The sequence below is a fragment of the Coturnix japonica genome, chromosome 2, assembly GCF_054131305.1.
Source record: "Coturnix japonica strain WE chromosome 2, WE-NBRP24, whole genome shotgun sequence".
Lineage (NCBI taxonomy): Eukaryota > Metazoa > Chordata > Aves > Galliformes > Phasianidae > Coturnix > Coturnix japonica.
This window is the reverse complement of record NC_140664.1, coordinates 115,604,175-115,620,481: the sequence shown is the minus strand read 5'-3', so window position 1 is coordinate 115,620,481 and position 16,307 is coordinate 115,604,175. Positions and strand designations below refer to the sequence as shown.

At 35.2% G+C, this 16,307-nt stretch overlaps 1 protein-coding gene across 1 annotated transcript in view; it reads left to right on the top strand.

The window, feature by feature from the left end:
• PHF14 (PHD finger protein 14) overlaps positions 1 to 16,307 on the top strand; it is a gene marked incomplete at its 5' end in the record, with an annotated part of 150,505 nt that overhangs the window by 112,380 nt on the left and 21,818 nt on the right. The window contains 1 exon segment of the mRNA XM_015853571.3: positions 4,620 to 4,733. Within this exon segment, the coding sequence (XP_015709057.2) occupies positions 4,620 to 4,733 (114 nt within the window).

Here is a 16,307-nt window from a genome sequence, read left to right as displayed (position 1 = left end):
TGTAAGGAGATTAAGATAAGCTCTGTTCCTGCCGGGGCTTCACTTTGCCCATGAACTGTGGAGAATTACAGATACCTTGTATTCACTAGATTTTGCCATATCCTACCTGAGATATCAGAAAGACCTTCAAAGTGAGAACGTAGGGAGTAAGAGGGAGCAGGGAATGATGGGAGCATCCGAGATCGTCTCCTGCAGGGCTTCTCAGGTACCCTGCTCTGATCCAGTCAGGCATTTCCCACATCTCACTGAATGCAGTGTTCCCCGAGCCTCACAGCACCATGGCACTTGAACAAACATAAACTCATCTCTTCCCATAGTCCTTCAGCCTTAAGAAGCCGGTTTCATGTTTTGGAAAGAGGGGGCAAATATTTCTACTTTGCTGCTGTTAAAAGTCTTTGTTAGTAACTTTAGCCTTCAATTCATTACTGCAGTCATGTTCTCAGAGCCTGGTGTAAGAGATAAACCCTTTGCAAATGAAGACAGCATCCATTTTCTTTCAACCTCAGGCCACACAGAATTGATTGGGGTAATAAAATGACAGTACCATGTAATATACTGACGGTTCTTTAATTTGAAAACTGGTTCCAGGCTGATTCAAAGCTTGTTTAAAGCTAATTTATGGCTTGTGTAATTTTCAACTGGACCAAGGTAAAGGATGATACATGAAAACTGATGCAGAGTTAATATATTCAAACCTGACAGCTTGAAATTATCTATAACAGGTTTGGGTGCTCATTTGTTCATTTGGATTCTTTTTTTTGTTTTTGTTTTGTTTTAAATTAGCAACAGCAGACTAACTGAAGCTCAGCTGGTATAAATACCATCTTAAGATGATGTTTTTCCATCATCTCTTTTTGAATGCAACTTCTCATGCTTTCGAGCAGTCTTTTAAGCATGTTTTTTTATACATCAGTTCATCATTCTCTTCAAAATCAGAGGCTGCATAGACCTTCTGTTTTATACATTTTGACATCTGTTGTGTCTCTAACATAAATGGGTAAACAGTTACAGTATTTTGTTTCCATAATATTTATAATGAATACAGCCTTGGCAGTGTACGTGCCTGTAAATACGTGTGTGTATATATGGAACATACATATACAATACATATGTGTAATTATGTATGTATTGTGTATTTAATATCTGTTCTTTTAAAGAAAAAAGTTTAAAAAGTCCTCAAATTAGAACTTGAAAAACAAACAGAAAACCCAACAACATCAGTATAGCATAAAATGTAAATATTTTCCTCTGAAATCTATCACTTTTATGTAGCTCACAAATGAAATCCCCATCTGCTCTGTATGCACTATTGATTTTTCAGTGTATTATATCACTGCTAATTCTGCACAGCAAAGGACAGAAACTAAGATAACGATGTTTACTTCCATTTCAGTGGATGCAAATAGCATACACTCCAAACAGGATGAAAAGGAGAAAAAAAAAATAAAAATGGAGTATTCTGAGGAAATTTCATTAGAGTTGGATAAACCTTCGATTTTTCACCTCCTACCTTTGATCTCTACTGACCTGAATTAAAATAATAAAGTGCTGAAGGTCCAAATTGTATCTTAAAGTATATGAATATTTAGATTATATGAAAACAGACACAGGTCCAAGCAGATTTGCCTTTCTTGTATAAACAGTAGAATGTCTGGTGTGGTACTTGTGCTGTTTTTACATCTTCGAACAGTCATGTCATTTGTGACTATATTTGAAGCTTACAAATAAACGAGAGGTGTGGTTGATACAAAGCCTTGAGAAAAGAAAGAAGTGGCATTTTTGCAGCCAATCTGTATATTGTGGTATAAATAATAGGAAGAAGACAAGAAACTGATTTTAGTTTTTAAGCACATTTTTCATTTTATACTTCTTCAGTAAAATAATTGTTTGGTGTCAGTGAAACAGATGATGTTCCTTTCCCTCAGAAAAGTAAACAGTGCTAATACTTTCTCAGATGGTTTTATTTATCCAAGTGTAAGTCAGAGTGCTAGAAGTGGTTAGTAGAGGTATTGCTTATTTGGCTGTGTACTCATAATGCAATGAGAAGAAGCTTTGTGAAGGTTCTCAATTGCACTTTGTGGCATTTTTGTCACGTTACCTTACACAAATAGATCACGCTTCACTTACTGAAAATGTTTATTTCTAAAACCTGTATTACCCATGTTGCTTAAGTACTTCATAGCAACATAGATTGCCTTTCATATAGATGTTTAGGCTTTGAATATTTTTCCTAAGACGTGGCAACAGAAAGAGATGGCAAAACTGATGTAACTGTACAAGGAGAATCATTTTCTTTTATTGCTTTTTGTATAACAAAGTAAATTTGATTTCTGTCCATAACCTTAAAAATGGAATACTATGTTGGCCAGCTTGTTTTTTAGACAACTAAGGAGAAGCATGGCTAATGGGAAAAAGATACTGAGACTTGATCAGAGGAGAGCATCTGTGACATGATGGTCCTGATGAGGAAAAAGGAATGAAATGGGAATACACACTTATCAAATTACTGCTATAATGAAGAGCTTTAAAACCAATTTTTTTTTAACTTTCAAAAAATATAAGAAAGAAGTGTTGCCACCAAAGTCTGGCCCACCACAACTTTTCTTACGCTCAAAAGACAGTCAGAATTCAAGGAGAGAAATCACTGAACCAAAGAATTTGGACAAGTACACCGTTTTCTCCAAGCATATGTGGTTGTTACTTTTGTATTTGTAAGCAGCACAGGAGAGCTCTTGGAAGCGTACCAAGCCAATAAATTGCGTAGCAGTGATTTAACTTTCTAGTCCTCAAGGAGAAAACAAAATGGCATGGTTCAGTACTCTGAATCAGATCATGGATAGTTGGACCAACAGCGAGAAGAGGTAGTCTTGTTGTCACTGTTATCCAGGAACCAAAATGAGAAGGCCACTGAGCCAGGGGACATTTGGCTGGGCGAGTCCAGATCTTCTAAGGCAAAGGCAGGAACTATGAGTGTGAGCACAGTGCGGAAGTTTTGCATGGCAGAGATAGCAGTGAGCTTTCATGTGATGGATAGGGAAGAATCAACATTTTCTGTTGGAGTGCTTGAGATATTTCTCTTTGTAATTCACCATATTTAGCCTTTATGTTTATATTCTTGTGAGTAATTGAGATAACTGAGCAAAATAGTGTTTTACTGTTCCAGTCATAGAATTGGGATGGTAGCTTTACCAAAATGTCTCATTTTGCATTTATTAATGCCTGTAAAACTGTTCAGCAAGACTTTGTTTTTAACATTTTAATTGATGGAATTCTTCATTCTCCACTGAAAGCTGATTTTGCTTTTTAAGTCCTCCTGGCATTCAGCTTTCAACTTAAGGTGATAGACCACAGGTTGTGGCAGAATGTTCTGAGTCAGGAAGAGGCAGCGCAACCAAAAAGTTAAGTTTAAAAGCTTTATTATTATTATTATTATTATTATTATTATTATTATTATTATTATTATTATTATATATTTAATATATATTTATATATATTTATTATTAAAGGGACTAACCTGAAAAGTTATATCAGATAGAGATATTACATAACTCTCCAGGTCCAAAGAAATTTTCCCCCTTTCTAGTCTCCAGCAACCTCATCCATGTATTTTGTCCTCTGATTCTCAGTGTGGTTTTCACTAATGAGTGTTGGAGTACAGCATTCAGTTTTCCTCTTCCAACAGTCCAAACACATTCATTGGGCTAAACTGCAAATGCTGAATATTATTAGTATGAAGTTTCAGTTTACAATTGAGAAGTTGTTATGACAAAAAAAAAACAACTTAATAATGAGCTTTGCAGCTTGCAGTTTCCGAAAATGCAATCTTGATTTCCTTGCAATTAATGACTATAGGGAGAAAATGGTACATCAAAAGCATAGATTCTGCTTGCTAAGCAATGACATCTAAAATATCTTATTCTATAATGAGCATTACAAGCACAGTGGAGATTGTACCGATTAATGGATTTTTTTTCTACACAGCAAAATATCTCAATCTATGCAGATATCAAAATCACTGTGTGAAGCAGTGGAGTACTAAAGTGATTTTTGTTTTGACTGATCTATTTTAGTAGCATTGCATCACAAATTCACTGTGAAGGTAATTCAGAAAATACAATATAAACTACCTACTTGTTTTAATTTTACTTATTTGATGGTAGTGTTAACATTGACAATCAACTACAACCTTTTCTAGCTTAATATTTTTATGTGCTTTATCAGTTTACGGCAGTTGATAAAATATATTTGTGTTGAGTTGTTCTAACATAGACCCAGCTGTTTTGCAGAAACCTCCATCATAAATAAGGGGATGAAACACAGGGGTAGGTATGGGCTAAACAAGCGCTCTTATTCAGAAATTGACAATTCTGAAATGCTATGTAGTTATTTTCTAAGCCTTAAAATGCTCTTGTGTAGAAAGTACTAGCATTTTAAGAAAGTAAATGACAGGTGTTTTTGTTCTGGGGTAAAGGTGTTGGCCCAGATTAAAACAAGGTTTTAGACTTCAAGTATTCTTTGTTTTTCTGTGCTTAGAGCACGCTTCCTCTGAGAAGTCTCTCCCTCTTGGGGTACCACACCAACACACTGCTGAGGGGTCTATTTGTCTCTGTTGCCCTCAGGACTCCGAGCCGTCAAATGAGGTGGTCTCAGAGGCCCCAGGTAATGTGGTACCCTCTACCTCAAGAAGTAGCTCTGAAGAGCTGATATCGGTGGCACAGAAACATCCAGAAGAGGTAGGACCTTCTGTGTCTATTCTGTTCCAAGGTTAACTGTTGGGGAATACTCGTTTGCCTGTTTTTCATGCCTAGTGTTGTTTTACTTGTAGCAGAGACTTTTTTAAAGCTAAAGCTGAATTTTATGCTCCCATACCACTGACACATAAGACAAGGGTAAATTTCCAGACATTTGTTATGTAAGCCAAGTAGTCTCCAACTGGTGCATTTTAATACTGTTGCTTATTATCAGTGACTGGGAAATAATACTTTTTTCATTATTCCTATCTTTCACACACCTGTGACGTATCAGGAAATTGTTAGATTTGAACAAATGAAGCTTTATAAGACTAAAGAAACAGAAGCAGAATGTGTATATAGTTACATAAGTAGATGTAAAGCATTTGTCATCCTTCATTAAACCTAAACGTGGCTAACCGCTAGGTTGCGCAAAGGAAAGACCCTTGGTCATATTATCGTTCCTTTCATTGTGACCTTTGTGTTCCAAAAACATGATGCTAGATGCTAATGATGTAGTGCGAACATAAGGCCATACTCCTTGTTGTTATAAGAAAAAGTGCCGACTTGTAAGGTAGTTCGGTAACATAGCCTGTGACTGACTTCTTCAGACCCTGGAGTGCATGGTTGTCTCAGTACATGATTGCTGGAGAGAGGGCTGTCTACTGAATTGAGACTTACAACTTAATTTTATGATGAGAATCATTCTTTCAGGGAAAGGTTATTCTATTTAATGAGATAAGTCTTTTGTTTTGGAGTAACCTTAATACTCCTGATCTTGGCTTCCTCAAGCAGTTCATTTATTGTTGTTAAAAATATGCCACATACAAGGTAATGTTAAGATGTTTTTTTCCTCCGATTTTCTCTGCATCTTCCCTGTAAAAGAGATTATGAAATATCAGCAGGAAGAAATAGAGCCGTTGCAGTGTCATTCACTATTTCTCCTTTGCAGATCATAGATAATTATCAAATACCTTCATGGATTTTTTCTCCGATGATTTTCTCACTTTGTCTGAAGAAGAGGCAAGTCCTCAATGTAGGGCTGGGAGAATTCTTAAGATAGTCTTCTGGCTTCAGTCTGTAGAGCTACTTTGTACTCAGGAGATCTCATCTAAACAGTCCAGTGGATAGAGGAATGTAAACTTTTAATAATATTTATGTCTATTTTCTTGAGCAGCAAAGGGATCTTAGCCTATGGAGGGCCATGGATTCTGACTCCTAGGTCTCAGCTCTTCCAGTTTATCTCAGTTTCTTCTCTGGAGAAATTCAGAAGCATAGCAGAAGTGATAATTAGAAAGCAAGATAAAATAATGCAGAAAGAAGGATGAAACATGTTTAGTAAAAGCAAAGAAGAAGATATGTATACAGTTTTTGCCCATGAAGAGTACAGCATTGCTGTGGGGGCTAATACAATTGAGGAAACATGAAAGAAGTGAAATATGGAAATATACCTGTTGAATTTGAGTAAATATCTCAGTTTATGGAGAAGCTGTTTTGCTGAACATGGGGCCATGAGGTATTGTATATGTTTAATAACAGAATGAGACTTCTCAAAACATAATTAATGCAGCTTATATCAAAACAGAGAGAGGTGAGTCAGAAAGAGTTTTGTGGTTGGATTTGCAGGAAACCTTGAGAGGGGAGAGCCAGTATGCTGAATTCCCAAATTCAGAACTCACTGTGAAACAACCCATCTAAGTTACGTGTGGGTAAGTCAGCACAGTAAGCAAATGTTTGTGAATTACACATTAAAAAACATGTCTCTAGCAGCAACAAAACTGTTTGCAGATGTGTTTACTTCAACAGATCCCTTTCTGAATTCTCCTTTTATTTGAAGTCTCCTGGTATATCACTCTCATGTATATATATATTTTTTTCAGTATTCACTCAATTAATTAATATTCAGAATTCACTACAGCTGTTAACTGATGCACTCCTTCTTTTATAATGCATTCTCATCTGAATTCGACCCAAAAGAGTACTGGTGAAGAGGTTGTGGCTGTTAATGAAATGAGCAAATGCAGCCACATATGGGGAAACAGAAAAGAAGTGTAAAGGGGACAAAGCTATCAGACTAAGGATTTCGGGAAATGGAATAGATGGGACAAAGAAATAGACGGAAGGTAGTATTAAAGAGGTGTCTCAAATTTGCACACTTGACAACAATTTTTAGTAGGAGGAAGTCAGGAAAATCCCATGAATTGCTATAGTTGTTTATATAATCCATGTTGGTTTGTTTTTTTTTCCTGCTTATAATTTATTTTCCCCTTAGATAGTCCCATCTGACTCACTCAATAGCTTTGTGTGATGTCATTTGATCACTTAGATGAGGCTTTTTGTCCAGATGTTCTGCTAGTCAAGATGATGGCTGAGTGCTGGGTTCTCTTTCTCTGAGGCTGCCCTTTCTCAGTGGGAGGGCAGCAGGGGATTTGCTCCTGGTACTACCCCCTTCTTACAATCCTTCTTTCATGCTCTGAAATCAGACATAGCTGTGTGAGACATGGACAGTGGCCAGCGATGTGGCATATGGCAAAACTTGCTGCATAAGTAATCAGCATGATGAGAGTTCAGCCTTTATACCTGTGAAATTTTTGTGCCTGCCAAAGATGCAGGAAAGTGTGTGTACTTCAGATTCCAAAACACTTGAGACTGTAAAGTAACCGAACTGTGTTTGAAGTTGGGGTTATATACTTTAGCCCATGTTTTCAAAAACTGTGAAGTCCCTTGTGAAAAAATAATTTATACAGGTTTAAATGCTTGCATGGTGTCCATACTGTAAGAAAGCAGTTACCTGTGTGACTGATAAGTTAATGCTACTTATTTTTATTGTCATTTTTAATAAGTAGCATGCAACAGTGAAAATGAAAGGAAAGCTCATTGCATATGAAAAGGAATTAACATTTACCATCTGAATTTCAGTGCCACCTAATTAGACCTTCTTTGCAGTTTACTGGGAATGTGTGAAATAACTGCTTTTAGTAAAATGTTATACTAATTTACACAGTCTTTAAAATTACGTTAAGATCTTAAATTATGTAAACATTTTGTCACTACGACCATTTCAACATTCAACACCTACCTATTGTTAGGATGTCCTGACTCAGTATATTCAATTGTATCTGATAGCGCTCATTCTTTACCATTAGCCAATGAAAGAAAAATCCCTGGACATGTAGATAAATCAAGTTTTGGGGCTTTTAAAATGCCTTGAAAGTACAAATGCACTTGCTTGAATAACACTGCAGTTATGAAGGCTGAGAAGTTACATTTCCTTTCTCTTACTCAATGAGTATCCAACCTTTTAGCTTTCCTGAGCCTCACTACGTGAAGAAAAATTGTCCTGGGCCACGTGGGTAGCTCCAAAAGTAGCCTGCTATTTATTTCCTTGGAGATATAACAGATACAATGAGCACAGTAACTTCATAGAGCAAATTCTCAGTTACAAAACAGTGTTTTTTAACATAGTCACCCCCATTAGCTGTACATTTTCACCACTGGTGAACAGGAGTTGGCACGTTATGCTTGTCAAAACTTGCACCAGTGGAAATGACCCACTGGTGTTGTCACCACTGTGCCACCATGCTCACATCCATAGTTTGGTCTCCATAGATCTTCAGCAAGCGTCAATGAATGTCAGTGGGCACAAATGGAGGAATTCAGTGACACGCCTTTTCTTCTTACACACCTCCACGATAGATGCCATTCTGATAGACTGCCCCTCTGCTGCCATGGCAACAAAATGTAATGGAATATTGTCAGGAAGGTTCAACCTCTACTACTATACCACCGCCATCCACCCCTGAAGTCATAACAGATATTACTTTCAAAGCAACCCTTATAAAATACATACCATAGATAGAGCAGCAAAACCATAAAACTAATGGGATATTTCACCCCATGTTTCTGAAACTGGTGCATCAGGCTAGCTTGATGGCAGTGGTTGCAATTTGTAGTGAGTCCTTAAGGTGCTCATCAAAGATTTTTAATGAAACTTTACTCTTCCTTGACAATGGTTGCTCACAGATGTGCATACTGCCCAAAGCGATGACATGAATATGATATGACTGTGAAGCAATGGCTATTTTTTTCTCCATTAAGAGAGCTTTTAGAAGTCTGATAAAGAGACATAAACAAATTTTTGAGTTGGATATCTGATTGCAACTCTTTGCATTCCATTTGAAAATATGGAGGTAATGTATCAACTGAAAATGGAGTCACAAGCATAAATTGATTTTTTTTTTTTTCCTGCAATCTTGAAATGTATTCTCAAATTCCTGTACCAAAACTGAAAGAAAGGCTTTGCATTCTTTACTGTTCACAGGACTGTGTTTAGCCAGTGTATCAGAATACATGCTCTTATTTGCCATTACTTGAATTAGCACTGCACTGCGCCTTCCCTGTGGCCTGGATTCAGCCCAGGCAGTGCCAGATAGCACGTTGTTGTTTGGTGGTTATGAGTGATGGGTGCACACCTGGCCACTCAATAGGGAAGTGCTGCCACCAGCAGGCGGGCTGCACTGTGAGACCTGCAGGCCATGGGTTGGACATGCCGCCTTAGTCTGTTTTCTGGAGTCACTTGCATTGTTCATCTGGTAGTTGGAAGTCCCAATGTATTTAGTAAATATATTTCTTTTATAGCTGCATGCACAAACATGATGGAGAAAGTGAGGTGAAAGTTTATTGTTGCAGTAGTTGATTGGCGTTCTGTATTTTTCATATCATTTCCCATAAGCAGCACTCAAGTCTCCTGGGAGTGACAGCATCGGGTGCAAGCTATGTAAGGAAGAAGAGACAAGTTTTGACAGTTCCCTTGAACCTGAGTCTCAGGAAAGGCGTATTATCTTATTTAATTAGAAGTAAAACAGAAATGCATGAGTTATGTGTATTAATTTCTTTGCTGATCTGGTGGCAAATCAATTAATCATGTTTAATCGTGTAAGCCTCGAGGCTAACAGAGCTGGTCTTTCTGCATGGCTGCATTGCTGGAGCAGTACAGATACAGATGAAATGCTGTGCCACTCTCTCAGTTTATGACATTTAGCTCTGCTCAGTAAAACAAAGAATAACCAATCAATCCATTTTCTGCGGGGCCCCTCTCTTCCCCTCAAAAGTGTGTATATAAGGAGCATTTTAGGTAAAATATTGATAACCTCATTGTAGCACATGAATGTGAATAGCCCATGTATCTGTGTTGCTTTCTAAAAGTACAGAAGTTGTGCAAAAAAAGCTGCAGGATTATGAACTAAAGAAAGATTAATCTCCTTCTGAGCTATTAGCATTTAGTGCTTTCCCTAGATCTGAAAAGAGCACAGATTTTTTTCTCCCATTAGTAATGCACAGCCATATCATGGTTTTGTTTTGTAGGAAAAGATGTGTCCTATACTTAAGACATCTTAGTCATAAATATGATTGGAGCAATTTTAAATCCTTACATTATTCTCAGAAAGTCTGGGAAACATCTGCATTACTTCATTTTTGGGCAAAGGAAGCATTTGTTGATTTTTATGAACACAATTTGCCTCTGATTAAATATTCATTTATTTATTTATTTGTGAGTTATCTTTCTTCCTTGATCTCCAGGTAAGACTTTTTTTTTTTTTTCCCTAGCAAGTTCCATTGACAATACTAAATAGATTAAAAACAAAAAGCAACAACCAAAAAACAAAAACAAGAAATCATAAACTTAATAAGCAGAGCGTCCAATACATTCATTTGCAGCTTTATTACTCTAAGGTATTTGCTTTAAAGTGTGAAGTGAGATGCTTTGAAAGAACAGAATAGAAAATAATTCTATGGCATAGCATGTAATATTGCTCATGTGATATTTTCTCCATTTACTGTTAGTAGAAGGCTGTTAAATAACTGAATTTCCAGCTTTCACTTTTCTTTTGAGAAAATATCTTAGTCATTGTCCACAATAAACACTGGCAAGAAGCAGAATGAGGATTTGGTGTCTTACTAGAGAAAACATGTGTATTTGTATATCCATACATATAAATACAAATACGTTATGCTTGTAAAAAAACCAACACCTGTTCATTCCTTACCAAACTTCATAGGCTTAACAGTACTTCCCTCTGTTCTGTGTATCTGCAAGTTTGAACTCATGTGATAGAAGAACTGTGGCAGACTGCTTGTTGTTGCTATAAATATGTTGTTCTTCCCAACATACTGTTAAATGAGAAAAAAGTTATCCAAACGGAATTAATTAGAATACGGATTAATTCTTGAACACTAATTTTTCTTTTAACTTAGTGCTCAGAAAAGCTATCACAATTTTCTGTGCTGTATGTACCAAGGAAAATCTTGATTTCTGAATAAAAGAGCAAATGCTGATTTACTAGTTACTTGCAATAGGCTACAGATCTGGAATCTCTATAAGTTTAGAATATTTTGTGGGCTTAAGTCACGCTCTTTCTAAAGAAGATCAAAATTTAGTTACTTGGCTGAAATTTGGTTATTTGGCCTGTATTCCTCATGTCAGAGTATAGATTCCAACCATCAAACTCATTTATTTAACATAGGAGTTCAGTCACCTATTCAGATCATTTGGCACTCAGGAGATTTGTTTGATTTTACCTTTTATGCTTCTACAAGTAATTATTATGAATGCTGTAGTTTTCATTAATATTTCATAGCAAAAGTGCTAAGCCATATGCCTAAAAAGCCTTAGAGTCCAACTGTTAAAAGTGAATTAATAATGAGCAGAGAAGAGAGCATAATACCTTTGGCTACTGAAGTGATTCCTTTGTAAAATAAACTGGGAAATAGAGTAAGCATGCAAATACTCTGAAGTTAAGAATTCAAATTTTCTGCCTAGTCTCTTCACATGACCGTTTTATGTAATCTTCTTAATAATGAAACATAAAGGTTGCAAGATGGATGGAAACTGTTGTCATGCAGTTGTGCTTTTGAAGTTAAAATTTATTTATGTATATTTAAGCTGGAAATGGCCTTATGGAATGAGGCTTTCTCTTGGAAGAACATCATTAATGTAAAAAATTAATTAGATCTGTTTAAAATTTCCACAAATCCAAGACATTTTTCTTTATTTAACCTTTTCACAGTCTCTGCCCTTCTTTAAAGTACATTTAGTCTTATATCATCTGTTACTCAGGAAGGTATTTAATACATGACTTGGCATCATTTGCATTATACAAGAAGATTAACTTTACAAGCTCTGCTATTAATCTGAGTAGCTCTACATATTGACCTATGAAAGAACATAATTAAGTTAGCTTAATTAAGTTAATTAATTGTTACACTCTGATGAACTTACTATTGAGAGAAAATTAAAGGCAAATAGAAAATGGCATTCACTGGTTTGAAATTATATTTTAAAGGATTTCACAAAGATACATTATATTTAGATGACAAAACTATCTATTGTGTAATAACCAAAGCAGGGGCAATTAAAAACGTCAAAAGCTAAGAATCCTTGCAATATTCTCTTTTATTGCTTGACATTCAGCTATATTTCTAAAAGAAATAAAAAATCTGTGCTAGAAATGTAGAAAATAACCTTTGTTTTCTGTACTCAAATAACTGAATTCAGAAACTGGCACCACAGTCTACAGATGGGCTGTAGAGAAAAGCACTCTGTACAAGTTAGATAAATTAAATAATCTACAATAATTCTCTCCTTTGGGAAGGAAAAAGAAGGAAGGATAGAAAAATATCACTGGGCAGCAAGTATTACTCAGGAAAAAGTGTGTACTTGTGTGTCATCATAAGAAGGTCAGATGTTGATAAGGTGAAGGGGAAGCTTGTGTGTGTTCCATTTCTTTTGTAAGATCACTGCAGGAAAACATTCAGGATTACATCAGAAGTCTTCTCTGTGGGCAGCCCCTCCACGTGCCTTGAATGTCTGTGACACATTCACCATTCTTGGTATGTCACAATGAGTCTGTTGGAGGTCATCAACTCAGAGTAGCAATGAGTAATGAAAAGTAACAGAAAAGGGATGAAACATGAAAAAAATGCTGGACAGTATTACACTGCCACATGAACATTCATCTATGAGATTCATTCATTCTACCGTGGCTTTAGTTTGAACTTAATGTGCAAAAAATTATTGGTTCTGTATGACTTTTTTTCCCCTTTCAGATATATAGATACTCTGGATGGCATTGCCAGTGATTTTGGGATTTATTGCTTTCTTTCTGTTGTAAAAATTATTATTTTAAGTCAAGTGAAAACAGTATTTTCCCTGGGGTATTATTCTTTGGCATTTCCAGATCTTATGAATGGGTCATTGATCTGTGGATACATTCTTTAGAAAAATAGCAGCATTGAACGCAGGAAGCCAATGGCATTTAGAATTACTTGTGTACAGATTTGTATTCATATTCTGAATACAGATGAGTTGGAAATAGATTCATTCAAAGAGAAGAAAAATCTTTTCTTAGATGTTACTAGCTTCATTGTTATTTGAAAAACTAATCTAAAATAATCATAAAAATTAATAAGAACAGAAGAAATGATTAAATTAGAGCTGATGTATATTTAATAAGACATCATTTTTCTTTAATATGTGTTCCCCCAAAATTATTTGTTTTAATTTTTGTAAATTCAATTTGATGCTAGCATGTTATATTTTGTGTCTTTAGCATGCTAATTAATTGGTTGTATTTTAAGAAAAAAGGAAAGAAGAAGAAAGAATAAATTTTTCCAGCTCAAACTACATAATGAAATCATGAAAAAAAAAAAAATGTTTTAGCTGGAGAAAGGGAATGGGAAACATAGTGAAAAAATCAAATGAAGCAAACTTCAACTAGTTCTTAACAAACATATTTTAATTAAAAAGTAACTGCAAATTGAACAGTTGAAGTCTGTTTTACTATAGCTGCATATTTTGGTATCTGTACTAATGTCAATGGACTTGAGTGTACCCATATATGCTATTTGGTTGGCTGTCAGCAGGTGTTGTGAAGGATTTGTGCAATGTTGTGATTCCAGGCTGTGTAAGTTACTGTTGTCGTTTGCTGAGTGGCATGTGTGATGTACCATTGAAATTTTTTCCTGGGAGGAAGTAAATTTAACTCCTTTCTTGAGTATCTGTTGTAAACAGTCTTTTATTTTTAATTTATTTCTTTTCTGAATGATTTGTTCTCTTATCTGTAGCATTGAATGAAAAAACAAATGAATATGTTATGTAGTCATTTTTATATAGTGTAAATATTAGACCTCACATTGTACTGTGTAAAGAAAACTGATCATTTCTATAGATCATATATAATCTCAGAAATTTCTGTTTTATGACAGGTTAAAAATATTAGAATATTCTTTAAGTCTGGATTTCAGATGTTGAATCTTGGGCACCATTGGAAATTTCAATGTCATCTTTAAGGTAGTGAAGATAAGCAGAGGTCATTCAGAAGTCATTAATAATGTAGGTTATATAGATTTTTCCCTACCCAGTTGTTTCAGGGTTATCTCTGAATTGCAGTGCAATCCCAGTAGTGATGCAGTTCTGCTTCTTCAAAGTATTGTTTCTTTAAATTACTCTCATTTTTATTTATATTTAGCAGGCACTGAGGAGTTCATATTACTGAAATATTTTAGCACAGTAGAATTGGTGATGTGTTATTTATTAGACTCACTTTTTTTGTTATAAATCTATATTTTTGTCATAGCTATACATACTTCATCTTCCTTAATTAACAGCAAATTAAAAGTGAATTTATGTTAATTTTATACCAAATGGCTATTTTCTGAAGACTCTAAAGTAGATTAGCAAATGACATTATTTTTCATAGCCTTCACTGACCTGCTAAATCCTTCTTAGTTGAACAGTTTTCCTACAGTTAATCTTTTTTTTTTTTTTTTTTAAATGCATACTCAGTTGTAGTTTTCCTGATCCTCTGGATCACAAAGGATACCCAGAAGGGTGTGGTCTGTGCTCTAGTTGCAAACTTTCTTCTATATAAAAACATTTAGAATTTTACTGAAAGTACAGTTTAACTCAGAGAGATTTTGTATATGAGTAACATCATTGAGAAATTAGATTTCCTATATTCAGCCCTGTTTTGTTTTGTTTATTTTAATCTGTTAAGATTATTGTTTAAATTGGTTTTAGCCAGCAACAGAAATCAGCACACAAATTCTGCCTGCAAGGATATTTTAGTGTCTGCTTGTAAGGTACTACTTTGGTAATATTCTGTCCATATACTGAAAAGAATTTCGGATATGCCTACTGCAAGATTTAGATGGCTAAAATTACTTGTCTAAATCTCTGTCAAGCATGCCACTGTCCATTGAGAAAGATGCTGGCAGAAGATATTTGAGAGAACTCAAGTGGGGCTTAAAATAGAAAGATATGTTTTGATGCTGTCTCATGTGGGAGCCTGGAGATGCACTGTGGTTCTGTAGCAGCAGAGCCAAATCTAGGCCTCTAGCCTGAACATTCTCTCTTTGAAAGCAGAGTAAACTTAAGTAGTAGGTTCTGATTAATAATTCATTTTAATTTACAGCAGAAATTCCAAACTGAATAGCCAGAGTAGAAAGCAGCCTTAAATCTGTATATGTGAATAAAGCTAGAAATGTTCCCTATCATCTTGTAGTTGTTGTTTTATAAGTGAATTAAATATTAACAATTTCAAGTTTATAAGTCAGTAGCCAGTGTTCGTTGTGTATGTTTCGTAAATTAGAAAGCCAGGAGTGATCATTACTAACCATTCTAATTTATTATGTGGCATATACCATTGTAATTTTGAGCATGCTTTCGAAAAAAATAAATAAATTAGTATTTATATTCATTAAAAACACTTCAAACAAAACAGAGTGAACCCAAGATTCCATGCTGAAGACTTCCAGTGATAAATCTTAGTTTGCTTTGTAATGTGAGTCCAACCTCTATCTATTGTAAACCTTTGTCAGGCAATTCAAACATTGATTTGTTTGGGATTTTCTTTTTCTAGTATAACTTATGGAGTATGATCTAGTCTTTCACCTCGGCATATGTTTTCTAAACCTACACTTGTACTTGACTGCAGTTTTCTTGACATTTTCAGTAGGCTCTCAGCATGTAGGCACTCACCATAGGTAAACTCAGTCCAATATTAGTCACACAAGTTACAAAGATATTACAAAGATAAATATCCATAACTTAGGAGGATTAAGATGGGCCTTTAGATAGTATCTTCTTGGATAAATGTAGAAAATTACGCATTGAGTCAAGAATAAGGGTATTTTTATTCACACGTAGTTTTGATTCTGGGAGGTATAAGGCTCCAAAGAAATGACAGAGTATGAAGAAGTAGGAAGCATAATGAAAAGAGCACTTGTTTTTTTTTTTTACTTCTGCATTTTAGATACTTACTTTTGATATCATCTTTGACAGTCTTTATTTTTATAGGTAACTGTGCAGAAAGATCTCAGTAACTCAGCATTTAAAAATGGAGTCACCCATAGAATATAATTTGCGCGTGTGCGTGCTGTGAAGAATTTTAGATGTCGGTATCTGCAAAATGTTGCTTGTTGTAGTAAAGTCTTTGTGGTTGAAAGAGTAGTACTTGAAATGCGAATAGAAGCAAAAATGATGCACTGTCATTCTGAATTTACAGATAATCCGGAAGT